We start from the raw sequence: 22,724 nt of genomic DNA, 5'->3' as shown, positions 1-22,724 counted from the left end.
TTTTTTTCTTTCTAAGCTTCACTAGCCTCTGGGAAGGAGAAGATCCTGTGATCATTGAAACACATGCAGCTGGTGGAGAAAAAAAAAGGGACAGCGGTATTTAAAAAGACACATTTTATAAAACAGTGGCTACACTCTTTCAGGGTAAACCTTGAAAGTTAACATTACATACATAGCACATGTGCTTTCGTTACAAGGTCGCATTTTGCCTCCTCCCACCGCGTGAACGGATTTTGGTTGAATGCCAGCAAACATACACTGCAATGCTTTGTTCTACAGTGATTCCCCAGTACGTGTTGCTGGCCTGGAGTGGTAAAGTGTCCTACCATGAAGGACGAAATAAGGCTGCCCTCCCCAGAAACCTTTTGCAAAGGCAGAACCGCAAATGCCAGGGCAAAGTAATCCTTTCACATGCTTGCTTTTAAACCATGTATAGCATTTTAAAAGGTACACTCACCAGAGGTCCCTTCTCCGCCTGCTGAGTCCAGGAGGCAGCCTTGGGTGGGTTCGGGGGGTACTGGCTCCAGGTCTAGGGTGAGAAACAGTTCCTGGCTGTCGGGAAAACCGGTTTCTCCGCTTGCTTGCTGTGAGCTATCTACAACCTCCTCCTCATCATCTTCTTCGTCCCCAAAACCTACTTCTGTATTGCCTCCATCTCCATTGAAGGAGTCAAACAACACGGCTGGGGTAGTGGTGGCTGAACCCCCTAAAATGGCATGCAGCTCATCATAGAAGCGGCATGTTTGGGGCTCTGACCCAGAGCGGCCGTTCGCCTCTCTGGTTTTCTGGTAGGCTTGCCTCAGCTCCTTCAGTTTCACGCGGCACTGCTTCGGGTCCCTGTTATGGCCTCTGTCCTTCATGCCCTGGGAGATTTTCAGAAAGGTTTTGGCATTTCGAAAACTGGAACGGAGTTCTGATAGCACAGATTCCTCTCCCCAAACAGCGATCAGATCCCGTACCTCCCGTTCAGTCCATGCTGGAGCTCTTTTGCGATTCTGGGACTCCATCATGGTCACCTCTGCTGATGAGCTCTGCATGGTCACCTGCAGCTTGCCACGCTGGCCAAACAGGAAATGAGATTCAAAAGTTCGCGGTTCTTTTCCTGTCTACCTGGCCAGTGCATCTGAGTTGAGAGCGCTGTCCAGAGCGGTCAGAATGGAGCACTCTGGGATAGCTCCCGGAGGCCAATACCATCGAATTGTGTCCACAGTACCCCAAATTCGAGCCGGCAACGTCGATTTAAGCGCTAATCCACTTGTCAGGGGTGGAGTAAGGAAATCGATTTTAAGAGCCCTTTAAGTCGAAATAAAGGGCTTCATTGTGTGGACGGGTGCAGGTTTAAATCGATTTAACGCTGCTAAATTCGATCTAAAGTCCTAGTGTAGACCAGGGCTAAGGTAGATAGGCAGATTTTACTCAATCCTTTAAAAAAGCACCTGCTGAATTCCCAAAGGTGAATTTCACCTGAGTAAATATTTCAGGATTTCCCCCCAAGATTTAAAAAAACACAAAACAAACCCCCCAAAGTCCTTAGTCTTGAGAAAAGAAGACTGGCTGGACAAACCCCTGTCAGGGATGGTCTAGGTCCTGCTTCAGCGCAGGGGGCTGGACTGGATGACTTCTTGAGGTCCCTTCCAGCCCTACATTTCTCTGATTCTATGAAATGTCCTTCCCTGAGTTACTGCGAATACCTCAAATGATTAAACCTTTTACAAATCTCACTTTCCACCCCCGATGCTTTGTGTTCACCTTTTAGAGCCCATCACGCAAGTGCTGAAAACACATCAGTTTCACTTATGGTTTATAGTCAATTTCTATCTAATCTAATCACCGATCATCTATCTATCTGTCTATCTATCTAAATCATCCTAGCCTGTCCATCTCATAAGGCTGTGGGTCATTTCTATGGATTTTAGTTTTCTTAAAAACATCTGTGTTTTTTGTTGAGGGGAGGACTGGGGTGTTTTTTATTTTATTTTCTTTTTGTTTGATTGATTTGTTTTATGGAACGTAAATCTAGGAGTTTAGGCCCTGATACTGCAGCGGATCCCAGCGCCCACCCGGCGCTCATTGCAGGATCAGAGGCTAAACCTGGCAGTGTTCGTTTAAGAAACCCTACTCTATTTAAATGAGGTTTAGAATTAAAAGGGTGATCAATCTTTGTGCAACACTAGTGGGAGCTGCTATAATATGTCCAGCCAGACAGATTATGGATCTGATGGGGGATTCACCCACACGTTGCCCTAATTCAAGCTGTGTCCCTGCCTCCCTTCCCTTTCTCCCCCAGACCTCACCCCCATGCCTCTGGCTGCCACCCAAGGCAGGTGGTATAAATAGAAAGGTGGTTGTGACTGCCTGGATCACTCAGCCTCGGGAACAGCTGTGCCCAAGACACACCCACAGGCTGAGCAGTCACTAAGCCCTAAATCTCATCTCCCTGCATCCAGGGCAGAAGCGCGTCGGGGGGCGGGGGGGGAGCCCAGGAAGCCAGCTGGCCCACCGCCCGTAGAGGCAGGCCTGCTGCAGCCCACGCTGCCTATCGGGGGGGTTGTTTACAAAACAAACAACCCCTCGTCCCTTCCCAGGCAACACCTGGCGCGTGTGATTCCCCCTTCCCTGCCAGCTTCTGGATCCATGCTCCTTAAAGGACTCTCCCTGTCTCTGGATGGAGAATGACAAGGGAGAGAGACATGCAACAGGGAAAGGAGGTTGTTGCCATCCGGTGCATGGAAAATGGGTCAAAACTAATGAATGGCTCCTGAGTAGAGCTGCACAGGCTGATCTAATCTATCTATCAACGTATGCAAGTCAAGATCCGTCTGTCTTTCTATCTCCCCACCCCATGCATCCAGCCATACTCTCTTTCTCCCCCAGTTTATCTGTTTCCTTTTCCTTGCTCTCTGTTGTTTCCCTCGTCACCTTTGTTGGATGGCTCCTCGCCCTAGGATTCTTAGCTCCCAGGCCCAATTATCTTCTTAATCACACCAGTGCAACTGCGGGATAGTCAGAGGACTGTAACGGGCTTAACCGAGGGGAATTTGCCCCAATGGGGCCGAGTTCTCCCATTTTATGTATCCCTCGTGTAACCCCCCCCCACCTTCCCTGTCACATGGCTACAACTCCCGTGCACACAACTATGCACAGATAAATGTGCGCACACTATGTGCGGTGATGAGAAGAACTACATTTTGCCCATCACTAGCCCCTTTCATCTGAGCTCTGTACAAACAGGAGGAATCCTGGGCAGAGAGCCAGTGTGAAACCTTAGCACCACTTACGTCCCCAGCCTGGCACTGTCCCCCCTGCCCGGGGGCAGGGTTCTCCCAGCGAAGACAACTTTCTTTCCAGCTCAGGTTTCGGTTCTGCAATTTGCAGGTCGCAGTCTCCTGCAATAGGACGGTTATTTACGTGCAGTGGTGCACAAGGCTAATATCACTCTGGGGTGTATTAACAGGAGCTTTGTATGTAAGACATGGGAGGTAACTGGGGTGATTCTATCATTCTGCTCAGCCCTGGTGAGGCCTCAGCTGAAATCGTGCGTTCAGTTCTGGGCACCACTTCAGGAAAGAAGTGGACAAATTGGAGGGAGTCCTGAGAAGAGCAACAAAAGTGATTGAGGGTTTAGAAAACCTGAACGATGAGGAAAGGTTAAAAAAACCAGGCGTGTTTAGTCTTGAGAAAAGAAGGCTGAGGGCGAGACCGTTAACTTTCTTCAAATACTTTAAGGGCTGTTACAAAGAGGACAGGAATCCATTGTTCTCCATGGCCACTGGAGGTAGGACAAGATTTAATGAGCTTAATCTGCAGCCATAGGGAGATTTCGGTTAGTTCTTGGGAAAAATCTTTCTACCTTTCAGGGTCATTAAGCTCTGTGAAGTGAGGCTTTCAAGGGAGGTTGTGGAGTCCCTGTCATTGCTGTTTTTTAAGAGCAGGTTAAATAACTCATCAAGGATGGTCTAGGTTCACTTGGTCCTGCCTCAGTGCAGGGGGCTGGACTGGATGATCTCTCGAGGTCCCTTCCGGCCTGACTTGCTATGAGAGTAGCCACTGGAAATCTGAGTCCCATTGTGCTAGGTGGACAAGAGACAACCCCTGCCCCAAAGCGCTCACAACTTGAATAGACAAACCAGACAGGGGTGGAAGGGGAAACTGAGGCAGAGAGAGGGAAAATTATTTCCATGAGGTCACGGAGCCTGTTAGCAGCAGAGCCAAGAATAAAATCCAGGCCTCCCACAGCCTTAGTGAAAGCAGAACAAGATGTCTGTGCCATTGGGAGCCCGTGTGGCCAAGCCCAGTGTCCTGGCTATTCGACCACACGGGCAGAGCCTGAGTTTACAGCCTCGGTCCAGAGGTCGTTCATAGGTTGAAGGCAGCCTTCTTTCCCACCCTGGGCACCAGAACAATGGTGGGGACCATTGCAGCTTCTTTGACCCTTAGTGCTACAGCCTGGTCCCATGGAAGGAAAGAGGGGGAACCTAAGGCTCAGATTCCCAGCTCCTGCTGCACCCAACCCTTGCTCCTGTCTTCCAGGGGCGTGGTGAGGATGGACGTCAAGCTGCAGAACGTGGACATCAATCAGTGCGCCAGCGGCCCGGGATGGTTCACCGATACGCACCAGTGTGATCTCAACAGTACAGAGGTAAATGGAGCCGGGGCTCATTAGTGCTGCCCACACCCCTCCCTGCCAGGCACCACTTAGCACCTTGTTTGCCCCCTCTTCCTCTGACAGCTCTTCGTTTATTGCCTCACTGAACCCCTGTGTAGGAGCAGCTTGGCCTCAGAGGCCAAGTCCAGATCCAGACTTTCCCACAGCCCGAGCTGGGCTTTGGGGACAGGGGAGTTTCCAGCTCCCCAGGCAAACCCCAGTGCGACTGAAATCCCTCTCCCTGGGCCGGAGGGCCTGATCCAAAGCTCAGTGGAGCCAACGGAAAAACTCCCTCCGACTTCAGTGGGCTCTGGTTCAAACCCTTAGATCTCGCTTCCCTCCACTCCCAAGGAACATTATCCTTCCTTGTAATTTCACTCCTCTTTCCAGAGTCTTTCCTCTCTCCTGGTTTCCGCTACTCCCTGGCTCTCCTTCACCGCTGAATATTATCCCCACTCCAGCTGACCCATCTGCTTAACTCAGCTGCTCCCTGCCTCGCAGCCAGTGAGGTTTACTGTGCAAATCTGCATGTACGCACATTGGTTTTTGTTTTGCCACAAGACACAGTGTGTGACCTGACTCCCTCCAAGCTGCGTGAACCCATCCCCATTCACAGACCTTTGAGCCCCCTGTTCCATGGCAGCTATCACCCCTATCCCATGAGTTCAGATGTCGCAACTCTGCACTGACAGGCTGCTGGCTGCTATGCCCCCCTATTGAAAGAGTTCCCACAGTGGGCAGTTTGAAAAGCTTCTGGAATCAGAGCCATCTTCAGTGCATAACCTCCTTCCCCCCACCCCCAAGAAGTGACCCCATGGGAATAGAATGATCTGTCTATTTTAGGTACCGATCTGCCACCCATGACCCTACTCTCTGAACACCTCACAGTCTTCAACATAGTTAGCCTCACAACCCACCAGTGAGGCAGGTGAAACCCCACTGTACAGATGGGGAAACTGAGGCACAGAGCGAGCCAAAGAGGAGGAACCTCAAAGGTATTAGGTTTTTATTATTATTAGGCATTTATTTGATTTCAGTGGGAGTTGGGCCCCTGAATAGCTTTGAGGGTCTGGGCCTAAGAGACTTGCCCAAAGTCACACCGGAAGTCCGTTCTGGAGGAGAAAATTGCACATACGTCTCTGGCGTTCCAGGCTACAGCCCTAACCACTGGGCAACTTGGGAGAGGCAGGGGTGCCTAGAGGTCTGCCATTAGGAGGCAGGAAGTCCTGAGTGCAATTCTGAGCTAGAACTGAAGCGCTTGCTTGTAGGGTTGCCAATTTTGTTTGGACGTATTCCTGAAGGTTTCATCACCGGAGGTGATCTTCAAATCAAGATTAATCTTTAATTCCTGCAGATGCCAGGAAAATCCTGGAGGGCTGGCAACCCTACTTGCTTGGTGGGTGACGCTGAGCAAGTCCCTTTGCCTTCTGGAGGATTTCCCCATCTGTAGAATGGGGAGAATCAGGTTTTCCTCCCTCATAGGGGTCATTAGCTAACGTCTGACCACACAAACTGCTGAGTGTGGTTAGTTAAGGACGAAGCAGATTTCAAGAGTTTTCTAACCACCTCCAATGAAGACAACACCTGTACAAAGTGTGACTTTTCCTGTAGGGCCTACAAAAATAGCCTGCTTCATTGTGGTGTGGCAAGAATGCAGCCTGGAGATCTCAAAGGCGTTGAAGGGAGTTGGGCCCCCCAACTTCCTTTGACGTTCCATGAGATTTGGGCCCCCCAGCTCACTTTGAACCTCCCATTTGTTGGGAATACAGATATTTTAGCATCATTAGCATGTGCTCTGTTTTCCTCCCCATCCCCCAGGGCCGAGTGCAGTATAAATGCCTGGATGATTAGATAGATAGAGATACCAGATTATACCCATGTTAAGGTAGGTCACATTTCAGGGCTTAATGTACTTGGCAGTGTCTCTTAGCCATCACATGGAGCATTCACCACTGTAATACCCGTCCTGGCGGCCCCGTCCTGACGTCCGCTCTGCTCAGCAGGGAGAGAGGAAGCCAGCAGCTTCTCCAAGCAGGAGCGGGATGGGGATCGAGATGGTTGCTTTAATCATTTGGGGATTAGGAGGTTCAGCGCTTGGGATCTAATGTCCAATCAGATCTCCTGCAGCCTCCAGGGCCCTTTTAAATGACAAACCCAGCAAGATCCCACCCCACGTCCCTTTTGATGTAATTATCTATTAAAAAATAAATAGAAAGGCAGCGCGGCCGGCTTTGTTAATTAACGAATCTTGCCTTGTCCTGCTTCTCTTTTTGCTCCCATCTCTCCCATGCTGGGTAAATACCAGGGACACCCACCTCTCTCTCTCTCTCTCTCTCTCTCTCCCTGTGTAATTAAAAGGCTGCCTTTGAATTACTGGAGCGCTGCTTAAATTTGCAGGGTTAATGCACTCCGGTCGGTGGAAATCATGGAATCAGCATACAAGACCAGGAGGGGAAGGGGGCAGTTTTCAAGGCACCCAGGAGCAAAAGGAGAGGGATGGGGTGGTGGAGGGAGGACAGGCAAACGGGACGGGCTAATAGATTCAAGGGTGGTAATCCCGCCTCCGTTGCGTGATCTTTGCCACCATGACCCAGCTCAGAGACATCCCCCAAGAGCATTAATGAGCACGGTTGCTCCTTGTCTCCCTAGCTCGCACTGGCTATCAGTTTCCTTGGTCTATTTCTGGCTCCCCTGGGGGATTGTGTCTCCCCATACCCACCGCATGGTTATTTGGCTCCATCCCACTTCCACCCATGGGCCAGCTGCTGCCCCCTTCCGGCATAGCCATTGGTCCTGCATGAGCAATGTGCAAATTAGCATACAAAGCTTGTGCTTCCCCTTATGACCATAGAGGGCCCGACTGAGATCTGGGCCCCACTGTGCAAACACATGGGGAGAGACAGTCCCTGCCCCAAAACTGCTGAATAGACAAGGGGGTGGGAGGCACAGAGAGGGGAAGTGAGGTGTGCAAGGTCACCCAGCAGATCAGTGCTAGATATGAGAAGAGAACCCAGGCGTCCTGATTCCCAGTCCAGTGTCCTACCTCGCTGGATCCTGCTGCATCGCTCCCAACTCTGGCGGACGGAGAGTTGAACCCAGTTGTCTAGTAGCCCTTGTCCCTGCTTTCCGGTGCTCGGCCTGTTGTCTTAGATTAAAGTTTCTTGCCCATGTTTAAAGCAGCTCCCAAAGTTCAAATGATGCAGACCCAGAGAGGTAGCACTCACACAGAAAGCCCTAGGGAAAAGCAAAACACCCACAGATGAACCGGCCTGAACAGACAGGACTGCAGGGGTGGCAGAGTGGATACTTTGGGAGCCGCTGGCATCTTGCCTGGCCCGAAAGGAGCACTGGGAGGGGAAGCAGTGGGCGAAGGGGCCTGTCACCTCTGCATCCCAGACCAATGATCAAAAGCTGTTCCCCTTGTCGGAGGGTGTATCACTGGCCTGGGGAATGGAGCTGGTCCACTTCCTGAGCCAGGTGTTTACAGCACACGTTACGCCACCCCTTGGCAGTCCCGGCACCCAGGCTGGCCAGAACGGAGCAGCGCGGGAACTGTTGTGTGGGTAGCAGCAGAGGCAGGGCTGTCTGAGCCAGCAAAGCAACCACCTGCACAAAGCGGATGATGGGGCACGCGCGTTGAGAGCCGAGAGAGGGGAGATGGGGGGAGCTTGTCTCCCTCGGCTGCCCTCCCCCACCCCCGCAATCAATCAGCACTGGATACATCGCAGCTGAGCAGCAAACATGCGGGGGGGGGGAGGAGACAGGGATCACTTTCCATCTAACCCATCCAGCCCCGCACCCTTTCTGCTCCCAGCCTGCCCCCTGGTTCCTGGGGCCTGCCCGGCCTCCTCTTCCTCCACCTTCAATCTGCCCTGGGGGGCACTCCGCATGGCAGGCGAAAGATTGATTCCTCTCCCCTCAGCAATTGCCTCTCGGCAGCAGAGCCGCGGCTGTTGCGTTTGGAAGGACAGGGGCGGGGCGCGGGCGTGGGGGCAGTGGGTAGGAATGCCAGTAGCTGCCAGCCCTTCTGTGGGTTCATGGCTGGGGCTCTCGCGGCTTCTGCCCTGCTCCCTGTTCTAGGCCTCGCATGCAATCTGTCCCATTTCTCCATCGCCATCTGGCCTCTGGCCTGGGATCGCGACATCCCTGGCATTAACTGGGGAGCTCTTTGCAGGCTGCCTGCGCCCGGCTTTTGCCCTCACGGTAGTGGGGATTAGCGCTTTGCAGCATTACGCGTCCATTTAGGTTTTAGGAGGGGATTTGAAAATCAGGCTTTTGCCTTTAATTCTTAAATGTTTAACCACTGGCTTCCAGAAGTAAATTTAAAGGGACAGGGGGACCAAACTGAGTAGGGGCGGGGGGAGGGAACCCCTCTAAGGACAGAGGGACAGTCATACCAAAGAAAGCCATCTAGATTCCCGGCCGGGAGGGGTCAGGGAGAGGCCAAACGTTCCCACTGAGGCTCCAGGTTCACCCCAGAGAAGGGGATCCGTGTCACTCACATGTGGCATGTTTTGTTCAGTGCATCCCGCAGGAAAGCCGTGGCTTCGTTCTCGGAAGATACCTCTGTCTGTGCAAGCCGGGCTTCTATGGTGCAAGCAGGGCCTCCGGCACTGGCCAGTCCGGTAGGTGGTAACCCTGCCTGGCCTACCCCAGCCGGAGCATCTCCTCTGCGTGGCTGGGCTTGGCTTTTTCCTTGGGCTGCATCCACAATGCAAAGCCAAAGCTTGGCTCTCCTAGTGACCCATCTTACCCGGCCTCCCTCCCCATAGCATGCGAGCACCTCCCCAACAACCCTCCCTCGTTTCACAGAGCGGGAGCTGAAGCTAAGTGACTCACCCACGGTTGTGCAGAACATCAGTGGCTAAGCAGGGAACTGAAGCCAGGTCTCCCATATCTAAGGCTGGTGCTTTAACCATTGCACCCTCCTTCCTCTCTAGCTTCCCAGCTCTCTGACTCCACAGGCCCCACCGCCATCTCCGAGCATTATAAGCACCCGGCATTTCCAAAAGGCTCCCCTTCCCAGATGCTGCAGTTCCACCATCTGGAAATGCATCCATGGGTTTGGACCCTTGGGGCTGATCTGTGCCCTGCTTTGCCTTAACCTTTTCCTGATCTCCCACCCAGTACAGGAAAATACCCTTCATCAGTGGACAGGGATGGGCAGGACTGCAAATCACAGGGCCAAGTTAAAACTGGCTCAACCAAGTAGGGTTAATGTCATGCCTTGAGTTAACCAGGCCTTAGAGATGCCCTAACCAGAGAGAAGAGCGTCCCAATGATTGCTCTGCACCTTGGACTATCATTTATACCAGCGCAAACAAGGTGCTACCAAGTCTGAAAGGCAGCTTTTCACACCTATGCCGTGCCGGTGTAGATGACGCTGTGTGGGGTGGGGCAGCAGAGAATCAGGCCCAGAGGCAGTGCTAGCCTAAACAGGAACGTTTTTGCTCCCCCAACACATAATAAAAAGCAAATGGGGGCCCCCCCTTGAGCTGCTTGGGGCCATAAGCAATTGCTTAGTCTGCTTACACCTAGCGCCGGCTCTGATCAGGCCCAGGCCCCATCCATGAGTCTGTTTTGCGGGAGGAGAGGAAGCAAAGGCTGTGCAGAGACGCAGCGACATTTTAACCTTCCCGCACGCCTCCTTTTCACCCCTGCAGGCCCCGAGGAAAGCTCGTCCCAGTACGTAGGGCAGTACGGAGCCGTGGACTCTGGGACCTTGCTCGAGTGCCGGCCCTGCAAGGAAGGATGCGTGACGTGCGTGGACAACACCCCGTGTTTGATCCAGGAGGATTGGTCCCTGCGGGCTGCTGTCCTCTCTTTCCAGGCCTTCTGCATGCTGGCTGTCTTTCTCAGCATGCTGGTCTCCTACCACTTTCGAATGAGCAAGGCAAGGCATCCGGCGGTCCCGGAGGAATGCACTTTGACTACGGGGCCCCACTTCCCTGCTACAGTGGACTCAAAAGACCCTGGTTCTTGGGCAGTCCTCCTCTCTGCAACACCTCGGGGCCATATAGTGAAGCCTCCAAGACCTGGTGCAAGTTCTGTTCAGCATCCTTGGAGAGGGAGGAAAGCAGGATGCTCATCCTGGCTCAGAGCCCATGTCACACAGGGAAACGTTTTCAGTGGTCTCCAGTTTTAGGTGCCTCTGTTTTCTGGACACCCAACTTGAGCCACCTCGGCACCGAGCCCCTGCAGCTGCTGCAGATTTTGGCTGGAGCTGGGGGAGGGGGGGTGTTTCCCTGCCATACCCCTCTGTAAATCAAGGTCTTGAATGTCTCCAGCTGGGCTGCCATAAAAGGGAGGTAGCCAAAATCAGAGGCCACTTCAGGAAACGGTGCTTCAAGCTCTGTGAACTGGGGTGACGCTATTGACTCACCTGCCTCGGTGCGGCACGGGAGGGTCAGCTGGATGTGTGCAATGGGCTGGGGACCAGCACAACCCCTATACACACCTTAAGTCCCAAGAAAGCCCTGCTTAAGCCTTGCACAGGTGCCCTACCCGGGGGTTGACTTCCTGCCCAGCTCTCCAGAGCAGAGGAGTGCTAAGCACAGGACTAAAAACCAGGTGACCTGAGTTCTCTGCCCAGTGCTGCCCCAAAATCTGGACAGGTTGCTTTCCCTGCTCTGTGCCTCAGTTTCCCCATATGGAAAATGAGGTGATATTTAACTGCTTCAGTCATGGGGGGAAAAGTGGAGGGTGGGGCATCCTAATTCATGTTTGTGAAGTGCTTTAAGGGCCTCATCCAGAAGGCACTAGAGGTGGCAAAGTATTATAGTTAGCAGCTTGGTTTCCCCCCTGCCCCATCCATTTTCATTTAAAATAAAAATCTTCACCTGGAAAGAGCAACGTTTCCACATGCTCCTGTTCGTTTCCATTGACAAGGGCGCCTCCTGCTGGTGCACAGTCTCACCTGGCACACTAGATTAACTCCACTTTCAAGCCACCTCCTTTTCCAATGGGATTATTTCAAGAGCCCCGGTCCAGAATATATATATTAGTTTTATTAGAGAGGGGAGCCCAGGCCCATGGAGCTTGATTCTGGGGGGCTGCAGTGAGGATGTGGGGCATTCCCCCCACCAAGTAGGGGCACATTCAGGAATACCTTCTCCGCATTGAGCTCCCCTGCGGATCCATCCTCCACATTGGCATCATATGCTTGCTTGGTCTGTTCCCCCACCGCATGGATTCTCTACCACATGTGTGTGTGTCTCTCTCTCTTTGTTTCCCTAGAGGATCCGGGCATCAGGAGTTATCCTGCTGGAGACCATCCTCTTTGGATCTCTGCTTCTCTACTTCCCTGTAAGTATCTGGCTTGCACTGGGAAGTCAGCACTCCGTCCTTTGCCCCAAGAGCACCCTGACTCCGGAAGGAGGCTGGGCCGGATAGAAGTAGGTTCAGTGCTTTCCCTCTTCTCAGACCTTCCTGTCTGGTGATCTCCTTGTGCCATGGTACCTTTGATCCTAGCCAGGACAGAGAGAGAGAGAGAGAGAGAGAGAGACCCCAGGGGGCCAAATCGAGCCAATAGAGTTACACTGGGGATGGATTCACCCCAGGAATCCCAATGAAGGCACGCATTGGGCAGCTTCGCCCGTCCCACCCCTCACACCAGCGCAGCTACACGGCTATTTTTAGTGCACTGGCTTAATCAGAGCTAGCACAGATCCATCTACCCCGGCTGGAAATGATACCACCAGCTCCAGGGCAGATGTACCCTGGGGCTACCTGCCATGCCCTCCCACAGATCCATCATCCAGCGGAGGATTCAGAGGCTAGAACAATGCCTTGCACGTATCTGAGTGTCTCTAGTATCTAGTAAGAGCCGTCAGGTAGCAGAGTGATGAGCATGGAACCGTGTAAATTCCTAGGCAGAGAGGAACCCTCAGCTGCACAAGAGCATAGACGTGTATCGCCCCTCCTCCCCGGGGATTGGCTCTGCTCCTCCTATCCCACGGGACCCTAGTTCTTTGGGGTAAGGCGGTTGTCTATTGATAGACAACATCACATCGTCCCCTGATAGGGTCCTCAGTAGCTAGGAAAGCCCATGTGAGGGTTTGAGTCCAGTGGCACATTTCACTGGGGCTATTTCACACCCAGAATTCGCTGAGCCGGAGGGTATGTCTACCCTTCAAATGCTACAGCAGCGAGCTTCAGTGTAGACACAATCTATGCTGATGGGAGAAGCCACCTCCCAGAAAGGCAGTAGCTAGGTCGAAGGAAGACCAGCCCTGTGTGTTCCTGTTGTTCTTCTCCCCCGAGAGCTGGGCGTGATCCAGCCAAGCTGCCTTTCTCCCCACCTACGTGGGCGCAGCTCAAAGCTGATCACAGGGCACCCCAGCTCCTGGGATAGGTCACAGTGCCCCTGCATGGGGGCGGGGGGACGAGAGGAGCCCCAGCACCTCCAGAACCCCAAGGATCAACCTCCTCCCTTCATGGCAGGAGGGACAGGAAGCAGCCTAGGGTGTACAAAAGGCGGATGGAGAGTGCGGCTCACTCTCCATTTGCTCTCCTAGAAGGACTCCTTCCAGGATCTTGGGTTCCTTCTCCAGGCCAGGAGCAGCGAGAGGTCTGCCATCAAACAGGGTGTGAGGGCAACTAAGCTGATGGCTAATTTTGCTGTCCCGGACACCAGCTCTTGTGGGATCATCCTTCTCAAGAACTCAAATCCCTTTTCGGCCACTGGAATTAAATTAAATGATCTAAATCCTCTCTCTATCCTGCAAGATTTACAGCTTCTGCCTTCAAGAAAGCACCAGGGAAGGGGAACGAGTCTTTTCCAAAGTAATTGATCTTCAGGTTTTTCAGCAAATTTCTCTCACATACGTTCCCTCGCTCCCACAAAAGGGGGCAGAGGGGAGTTAGCTGGAATTTGCAAATTTGTCACCCACAATCTATTTGAATTTTTGGTGCTTATAGACTGCACATCACCATAGTGTCCAGCTGATGCCCATCATACTATGTCTTGGTAGCCAGTTTATGTTCCACTAGAGAAATATTTGTCCTAGTGCCCTGAGCAGAGGACTGGGAGCCAGGCACCCTGTGTTTTCAATTTGACTCCTGCTGAGAGTCATTTTGTGGCTAAGGGGAGGTCACTTGATCTTCTTGGGCCTCAGTTTCCCTGTCTGCAGATGCCACATACAGGTATCAACTACATACAGACACACAGGGAATGCAACTAGAAGGCACAAAAAGATGGGCCTCTTCCACTGAAGCAAAAGGAGTACTTGTTGCAGTAGTCGGAGGTGTAAGACCATGGGAGGTCTGCAACCTGTAGGATGCAACATCAGCGCGCGCGCACACCCGGGCACAAGGAGGAGACACAAGGGACATGGGAATTGCCGTACGAGAACTCGGGGTCACGCAATGAAACTAACAGGCAGGAAGTATTAAAACAAACAAAAGGAAGTATTTCTTCACACAACGCACAGTCAACCTGTGGAACTCCTTGCCAGAGGATGTTGTGAAGGCCAAGACTATAGCAGGGTTCAAAAAAGAACTAGATAAGTTCATGGAGGACAGGTCCATCAATGGCTATTAGCCAGGATGGGAGGAATGGTGTCCCTAGCCTCTGTTTGCCAGAAGCTGGGAATGGGTGACAGGGGATGGATCACTTAATGATCACTTGTTCTGTTCATTCCCTCTGGGGCACCTGGCACCTGTCAGAAGACAGGATACTGGGCTAGATGGATCTTTGGTCTGACCTAACATGGTCGTTCTTATGTTCTTATGTCACAACAGTCTCCACAAGTGGCCAGGACCAGCTGCTTCAAAGGCAGGTGCAAGAAACCCTGCACTTATGGAATCACCTACCCCCAGGGGAGGTTTCCACCTGAGGGGGTAGGAATTGGCAGAGGGGGGCTCATGCTCGGAAGCCAGAGGGTTTATGCCTCTTTTAAACTATTGCTGACTTTGGTTAGTATTTGCTAGCTGTAGAATTCCCATTATCCACAGAAACATCCAGTCCCTTCTGTGAATCATGCTAGGGTTCTGACGCACAACACTGCATAGACGACGTCACATTTACACGAAGGCTCTGTCTAGACGAAGATACAAGATGTTTTGTTAGAACTTGGTGGCTAACCCAATCCAACACCACAACTTTTGTCTGAGTCTAGATGAGCCCCAATCTCTTTTTCCACTGCACTGGCGGCATCCCGGGGCCTCAATGTGGCTGTTAACATCCCTGACATCCATTATAACGCCCCAAAAGGCTGCCAGAGCAGTCTCAAAGGTCCACAAGTGCAAACGAGAACTGGGACCCAAATCTCAGGTGCAGGTCGAGCTGGGGAAGTCGGAGCAGCAAGTAAGGCCCTCCCAGCTTCCCCAAACAGAGATCTGAGCTGCCCTGGAGTCACCCCCTCTCGCCTTTCTGTCCAGGTGTTTATCCTGTACTTCAAGCCGAGCATTTTCCGCTGCATCATCCTGCGCTGGGTGCGCATGCTTGGGTTTGCCATCGTCTACGGGACCATCACCCTCAAGCTGTACAGGTAACGCAGCCAGGGCAATGACCCATCAGACAGCAGCTCCTTCTACAAGCCCTCCCACCAGCAGCTGTTTCATAGAGTCCAAAGCCAAACGGGGACCATTGTGAACAACCAGGCTCATCTCCCATCTGACACAGGCCATAGGACTGCCCCAGAAATAATTCCTAGAGCAGATCTTTTCGAAAAACATCCAGTCTTGATTTTAAAATGGCCAGGGATGGAGAATCCACTCTGATCATAGGATATCAGGGTTGGAAGGGACCTCAGGAGGTCATCTAGTCCAACCCCCTGCTCAAAGCAGGGCCAATCCCCAATTTTTGCTCCAGATCCCTAAATGGCCCCCTCAAGGATTGAACTCACAACCCTGGGTTTAGCAGGCCAATGCTGAAAACACTGAGCTATCCCTCCCCCCGAACCTTGGTAAATTGTTCCAGTGAGGAGCAGAACTGGAAATAATTTCCCTAATACATGTACTAAGTTTCACCACTGCTCAGCTGCCACACAAGTCCAAAAGCCACTTGGTGTCCATTACATCCAAATCACAAATACAAGCGTATATGCACTTACACTCGATAGCCTACCAACAATGAGCATTGGTCAGAAACTCACAACTGGCTCAGGCTTGGGAGATCCTGGCCTCCCTGCAGTCATGCTATAGTGGAAGGTAACAGCTGTGACAAAGAAACCCCTAAAACCCTTGCATTGTCTGCACTATAATAAACAAGAGATGTCACTGCCAGATGCTGGACCTTAGCTAAAGCCAAATGAGGCAGATAAGAGCTGAACCCTGTCCACGGGCCCGGTTAAGACAAGATTAAGGGCTGGGCCCCCCTTTTTAAGGTTTTCTTCTTGTCTTTTTGCCATATTTCTTCCTAAGCAGTTCTTTATAATAAATTTAACAAACCTATAGCACCAATTATTTACTGCCCCTGGTACCCAATTAACCGTATTTTTCTTTTTCTTGCCTCAACCCAAACTTTAGATAAGCTCCTGCTGATATGGGAAGATTCACACAGATCTAACACAAATAACCCAACTTTCTCAGGATCTCCTTCTTTTGGGTCACGTGCTTTGAGCTTATCACACATACTAACATCCAAACTCAATTAAAAACCATAATTCACCCAGGCCCAATGTCGGTCTATAGGCATACAGGCAGAACTTGCTCCATACAAGAGGGGGTCATTTTGTTTATTATGATTAATTATTTGTATTATCGTAGCACCCAGGAGCCGCCTGGCCCCCAATGTGCCAGGTGCTGTACAAACACAGGACAAAGAGACAGTTCTCCCACCCAAGGTGTTTACAATCTTGCTGTTGAACTCTCACCCTCGTGCTAGTTTGCAGTTACCTGCATGGCCTTGGACCTGATATAATTAATATTTTAATACCCTTCTATCAGGTGGGCTTTTCCTTTAGCAGCACGACAGTGCAGACAAGATGCAATGAGACTCCAGAGCGCTCAGGTTAAAACCCACCCGGCACAAAGGGACCCCAGGAAGTCCTAAGTCCGCCATCAGCTGGCCATCGAAGGAAAGGCCCACGGGGAAGCTACAGTCACCTCCTCCCTCTCTGTTATGCAGGGTGCTGAAGGTGTTCCTCTCCCGCTCAGCCCAGCGAATGCCCTACATGACCAGCGGGCGGGTGCTGAAGATGCTGGGGCTGATCCTGCTCTTGGTGCTCTGGTTCCTGGCCGCCTGGACGGTGGGGATGTTGGAGAACATCGATAAGAACATCCCGCTGGTGATCCGCTCCCAGACTGCCAAGGGGCTTCAGTTCTACATCTGCGACCATGACCGGTGGGACTACATGATGGTTGTGGGTGAGACCCTGCGTCCGAAGCTTCGGACATCACAAGAGAGGGAGGGGAGGAGGCCTTCAGTTTGCCCAGAGATGTCATTGTACCAGAGTCTACAAAGGTCTAAGGACACAGAGCCCCCAAATGGGGCAGGGTGCTTAAAGAGACTCAGTGGACTTGTCTGTAGGACCCAGGCTTATCATAGAATCATAGAATATCAGGGTTGGAAGGGACCTCAGGAGGTCATCTAGTCCAACCCCCTGCTCAAAGCAGGACCAATCCCCAATTAAATCATCTCAGCCAGGGCTTTGTCAAGCCTGACCTTAAAAACTTCTAAGGAAGGAGATTCTACCACCTCCCTAGGTAACGCATTCCAGTGTTTCACCACCCTCCTAGTGAAAAAGTTTTTCCTAATATCCAACCTAAACCTCCCCCACTGCAACTTGAGACCATTACTCCTTGTCCTGTCATCTTCTACCACTGAGAATAGTCTAGAACCATCCTCTTTGGAACCCCCTTTCAGGTAGTTGAAAGCAGCTATCAAATCCCCCCTCATTCTTCTCTTCTGCAGACTAAACAATCCCAGTTCCCTCAGCCTCTCCTCATAAGTCATGTGTTCTAGACCCCTAATCATTTTTGTTGCCCTTCGCTGGACTCTCTCCAATTTTTCCACATCCTTCTTGTAGTGTGGGGCCCAAAACTGGACACAGTACTCCAGATGAGGCCTCAACAATGTCGAATAGAGGGGAACGATCACGTCCCTCGATCTGCTGGCTATCCCCCTACTTATACATCCCAAAATGCCATTGGCCTTCTTGGCAACAAGGGCACACTGCTGACTCATATCCAGCTTCTCGTCCACTGTCACCCCTAGGTCCTTTTCCGCAGAACTGCTGCCGAGCCATTCGATCCCTAGTCTGTAGCGGTGCATTGGATTCTTCCGTCCTAAGTGCAGGACCCTGCACTTATCCTTGTTGAACCTCATCAGATTTCTTTTGGCCTAATCCTCCAATTTGTCTAGGTCCCTCTGTATCCTATCCCTACCTGCCACCGTATCTACCATTCCTCCTAGTTTAGTATCATCCGCAAATTTGCTGAGGGTGCAATCCACACCATCCTCCAGATCATTTATGAAGATATTGAACAAAACCGGCCCCAGGACTGACCCCTGGGGCACTCCACTTGATACTGGCTGCCATCTAGACATGGAGCCATTGATCACTACCCTTGTGGACTCGGAGAGAGTCCACCCTGCAGTGTTAAAACTGGGTTTACAATTGCTGGACCCGCGTCTCACAGTCGTTCTAACATGTTCTTCTGACTCAAGTCTGTGGCTTGAACTGTGTCCACATTGCAAAACGACAGGGCTTGGACCCAAGTCTCAGCAGGGCTTGGGTTCTGAGCCACCCACCTAGCAGGGTCCTAGGACTTGGGTCCTGAGTGCTTGTTGACCTGGGTCAGACTGATTTGTGTGTGGACAGAAGTGGGGGCTTGGGCTCAAACCTGAGTCAGAACCCAAGCTTAGTGTGTAGTGTAGACATACGCACTGCGGCCAGTTCTGGCACAGAGCAATTCTCAGCAAGGAGACAGGAAAGCCACAAGCAGGTTCAATGTAAACCACACGGGGCCAGGTTTTTATACTGACGCTTACCGTGCTCCCCAAGTGGCCTCAGTGGGATTATTCCTGCTTTAAAGTACCACCTGAGAGGAGCGAGAGTGGCAGAGCCTGGCTCGTGGCAAGGAGGGGCAGAATGGCTCCTGGAAATGCGCCTGGCTAATGACGAAAGGCCGCGCGTTAGCACTGAGATGCCCCTCATGGGAGAACCCTCTGCTGTTGGTCATCCACTCCACCTGCTGTGCTGTGGAGGTGCTGGGCAGGCCTCCTTTCAGGCTCCCGCACCTACCTGGGCAACATGGGGATGTCCCGCACCGGGCACTGATAGGGAGACGCGTGCTCGAAGGCACAATGTCTGGGATCTGCGGCAGAAGCAAAGTTGTGGAAGCTATTGGACTTATAGTGCAATCCACACGTACGGGCTTCCCCTCCTGTTCTCTCTTGCGGGTATATGTCCATGGATGCAGAGAGAGGCAAATAAAACAAAATAGAGGGGATATCCAGGCAGGTCTCCGGGGCTACCCCTCTTTCCCATCCTGGTCCTGACGACTCTAATAATGTGCCGTGGTTCTGGGGATCACAACGCTGCCTTCAGAACCACGGGGTGATCCCCGTAATCAATCTGGGCTTGCGGCATACAGGCCATTCTGGCTCTAGGCAGAGAGAAGTGCTTGGAGGATGGGCATGGAAGAAGGCTGCCCTCCTAACAGAGAGTTCATGCCAGCTAGCTCGCCTTAACTAGACCATCAACCGGCTGGCACCTGAGCTCCATGGACCACAGTGCCTCGATATAAAAAATGAATGTCCTAGAGAAACGGGCCCTGGCCTTTACTGCTCATCTCTCTTTTTCTCCTGCCAGCTGAGATGCTCTTCTTATTCTGGGGCAGCTTCTTGTGCTACGCCACCCGGACGGTGCCCTCTGCCTTCCATGAACCTCGCTACATGGGCATCGCCCTGCACAATGAGATGATCATCTCTGCAGCCTTCCACGTTGTCAGGTGGGGATGGGGAATCACCCAGCCAGAGGTTCCCTTTGGCTGCAGGACCTGGTGCTCTCTCTGCCCTGGGTGCCCACAGCTCAGTCCAGTTCAGACAGAAAGGGAGTTGGAGACTCACATGTCAGCAACAAACACAATCCCACTCCCCTCTCCCGCCAGGGCTGGACCTAGATTTTGCACACCAGCTGAGTCTTGTGCTGTAGATGTTAGTCACGGGGGCAGGTCAAGTGCAAGTGGCAACTTGAGCTCATTCAAAACCAGGTCACCCCATCGGGCAGCTCTTTCCTCCTCCCTCTTCTGATCTCCCAGCTCAGCTCCCAGCACGAGCAAGATCCCCAGCCCCTGAACCAGCACTGCAGAGTGAGATCCCCAACGGCGTACAACAGGACCAGTGACGCCCCCTGCACTGTCCCACCAACCCAGGGTGCTAAATGCTCCGCAATGGGACCTAGTGCTTAGAGCAGAGGATGGGGTTCGGGATGTCTGGGTTCCACTCCCAGCTGGAGGGAGAGTCGTTCAGAGGCTAGAGGAGGAGAGTGGAAGTCCGAGAAATCCTGGGTTCTAGTCACTGACTCTCTGTCTCACATAAGGCGCATCACTTTAACCACTCGGAGCCTCAGTTTCCCACCCCCAGCAGCACATTGTGGAGAATAATACTTACCACCTTGGTAAAGTTAGAGAGGTCCACTCCTGAGAGTGTTAGTACCGAAGGAGACTGGCAGCATTGCCTAAAGGGTAGCGCCCCGGAGACCTGGCTTCTATTCCTGGCTCTGCAACTGGTTTGTTGGGTGATGTTCAGCAAGTCGCAGCCTTGCTCCATGCCTCAGTTTCCCCATCTGTAAAATGGAGATAAACGAGACCAACCTTTGTAAAGCGCTTTGAGATCTACAGATGAACTGCGCTAGATAAGAGCGAGGGGTCATTCTGACAGGTAAATGCAGAGTGTACGTATGCACCAACTAGCAGGACAGCAAGCAACTGCTGGGGAGGGGTTCTTGTTTTGGGGACATCACCTGAATACTTTGGGACGGCACCCCCGCCTTGCCCAGCGAAGGGGTGGGATAATTTAACGAGACAGGCCAAATGCTGGGGACTTCTTTTGTTTTTAAATCAGGCTTTTCTCAGGCCAAACTCCCATTGGGATGGGTTCCCCGCCCCCCAGCTGTGTTACATCCATGTAAAGCCACTGGTGTCAGTGGAGCTACTGCTGACTTACACCAGGGGCCAGGAGAGGTGAATCAGGCCCCTGAACAAAGGCATAGTCACTGCCTGCGCAAGGAAGGGGCAGAGCAAAGGGGATCTGGCCCAAAGCTTTTATGCGGTGCCTCTCTTGGTCCGGATCCAAAGGCCAAGAGAGTGCATGGGAAGCGTCCCAGCCGCCGTCACTGGGCCTTTAGCCCCCAGCCCCTTTTGCAAATGCGCAGGTAAGATTTTATTCCCCAAGGCCATGGGGAAGAAAGACCAAGTCCGGCCCTCTGTAAATTACGTCTCCCCCCCACCCCGTCTAGGTTCGTGATGGTTCCCTCGCTGCATCCCGACTGGACGCTGCTGCTGTTCTTTATTCACACGCATGTCACCATTACCATGACGCTCGCACTGCTCTTCATCCCAAAGGTAACCCGCCTCCGGCCTCTTCCCCCAGCATTGCTCTCCCGGAGGCTGAAAACACAATCCTGCTTTCCCTTCCCAGTTACCTTTGGGGTAGGTTCCCCTTTTTAAAGCACCCAGAGCCATCCCTAACAAGCTGAACAGCCTGCCTGCTCCTCGGGAACTGCCTGGCCCGCAAGGGATAACCATTTGCAGATGCTGCAGCATTGGAAATAGAGGGGCAGATTTGTCCTTGGATGGACTGAGACAACAGAAAGGCAATGGTTACGGGCCTGATTCAGAAACGGTAGGGGACGGTGCAGCAAGGACTGCCCCATGGGACTTTGCAGGGGGACAGGTCAGTCCCTGTTACTCCCCTTGCCTCCTCCAGCCTGCCCAGCAGTGCCCCCCATGCCCAGGGCTGGGGTGCAGAGCTGGCAGAGGGGTAGATAGCGTATGAGGGCTTGCATGTATTGCAGTGGTGGGCAAAGCATTCTGGGTTATCCCACTGCACGGAGAGCTGGGAGGAAGGAGGGCCAGCCAAACCAATCACTCAGGTACCATTCAGGGGTGCTGCCAAAAAACAGGGTACCCAGGCCTCCAGCAGGGGTGACGCACCATTAGCTGCCCTGGCTAGTATCTGAGCGACCGAGGGGTTTAGCGCCAACCACGCCGGTTAACTGGTGCAAAGCTGCAGTGAAGCCAGGGTCTACCGTCTACTGCAGGCTCGGCCCAGGCGGGGTGACGGGAGGCGTCTGTCTTCACTGCAGAGTTCACTCCAGTTATCTACACCCAGGTTGCTCCTCTCAAGTTGGCCTCGCTCAAGGGAGCACGGCCACATGACAGCACCCCAGCGGCTGTGTCCACACTGGCCTTGCGCATGCTCCCGGGGGGGCGGGGGGGGGCGTATCATGGGGGTCTTTGGGAGTCAGTCAAAACGGAGCTAGCCTGCGTCCACACAGAGAGGCCGCTGAGGCAGCTGAGTTTCACTCGATCGGTAGCCTATTCCCTCTCTAAGGCCGAGCAACTGATGTCAACAGCCCCACCGCGCTCGGGAGAAGAGTTCGCGTGTGTGGCTGGGACTCGAGCGAGGGGGGACGCTCCAGGTATAACTCTGCAGCGAAGACATGCCCCAGGCCATTAAGGAGAAAGAGAGGTGAGATGGCGCCGGGTTTTGCAAAGGCGTCCAAGAGGAGATAGGTGCATTTGCGGGCCAAACTCCCCCAGCTGCCCTGACAACCCCAGCCTGCAAGCGGCAAGGGCTTCAACCCCTGCCACTGCTCTCTTCCCCCAGTTCTTGCATGCCAAATCACCCCTGCGGGAGGAGATCGCAGCGGAGGTCTACGAGGACGAGCTGGACATGCGGCGCTCAGGCTCCTACCTGAACAACAGCATCACGTCGGCATGGAGCGAGCACAGTCTTGACCCCGATGACATTCGGGTGGGTGGCACACTCAGGACCTTCTTTTGACGCTAGCTATACAGGACTGTGCAGAGTAAGAGTTGCCTTTTGCAGTCTTTCTCCTGAAGCAAACAAAAAAGGGGTGGCGAGGGTTATGCCTGCCCTGGGGCTTTCGTGGATCTCCCTTCCCTC

At 52.7% G+C, this 22,724-nt stretch overlaps 1 protein-coding gene and 1 long non-coding RNA gene across 2 annotated transcripts in view; one reads left to right on the top strand and one right to left on the bottom strand.

Moving 5' to 3' along the window:
• GPR179 (G protein-coupled receptor 179) overlaps positions 1–22,724 on the top strand; it is a 42,796-nt gene that overhangs the window by 11,791 nt on the left and 8,281 nt on the right. The window contains exons 2-10 of the mRNA XM_048830173.2: positions 4,531–4,639; positions 9,168–9,270; positions 10,309–10,538; positions 11,882–11,950; positions 15,026–15,135; positions 16,716–16,954; positions 19,405–19,543; positions 21,052–21,157; positions 22,425–22,571. Coding sequence (XP_048686130.2) covers positions 4,531–4,639; positions 9,168–9,270; positions 10,309–10,538; positions 11,882–11,950; positions 15,026–15,135; positions 16,716–16,954; positions 19,405–19,543; positions 21,052–21,157; positions 22,425–22,571 — 1,252 coding nt within the window. The remainder of the gene's footprint in view (positions 1–4,530; positions 4,640–9,167; positions 9,271–10,308; positions 10,539–11,881; positions 11,951–15,025; positions 15,136–16,715; positions 16,955–19,404; positions 19,544–21,051; positions 21,158–22,424; positions 22,572–22,724) is intronic.
• On the bottom strand, positions 11,313–22,650 carry LOC125626770 (uncharacterized). Its single transcript, XR_007353840.2, has 3 exons — positions 22,512–22,650; positions 20,205–20,379; positions 11,313–12,111 (listed from the first exon to the last, which is right to left on the bottom strand). It is a non-coding gene; the product is annotated as an uncharacterized LOC125626770 (long non-coding RNA).

Source organism: Caretta caretta, chromosome 27, assembly GCF_965140235.1.
Source record: "Caretta caretta isolate rCarCar2 chromosome 27, rCarCar1.hap1, whole genome shotgun sequence".
NCBI lineage: Eukaryota > Metazoa > Chordata > Testudines > Cheloniidae > Caretta > Caretta caretta.
The sequence above is the reverse complement of the archived record's forward strand: the minus strand, read 5'-3'. Positions and strand labels throughout refer to the sequence as shown.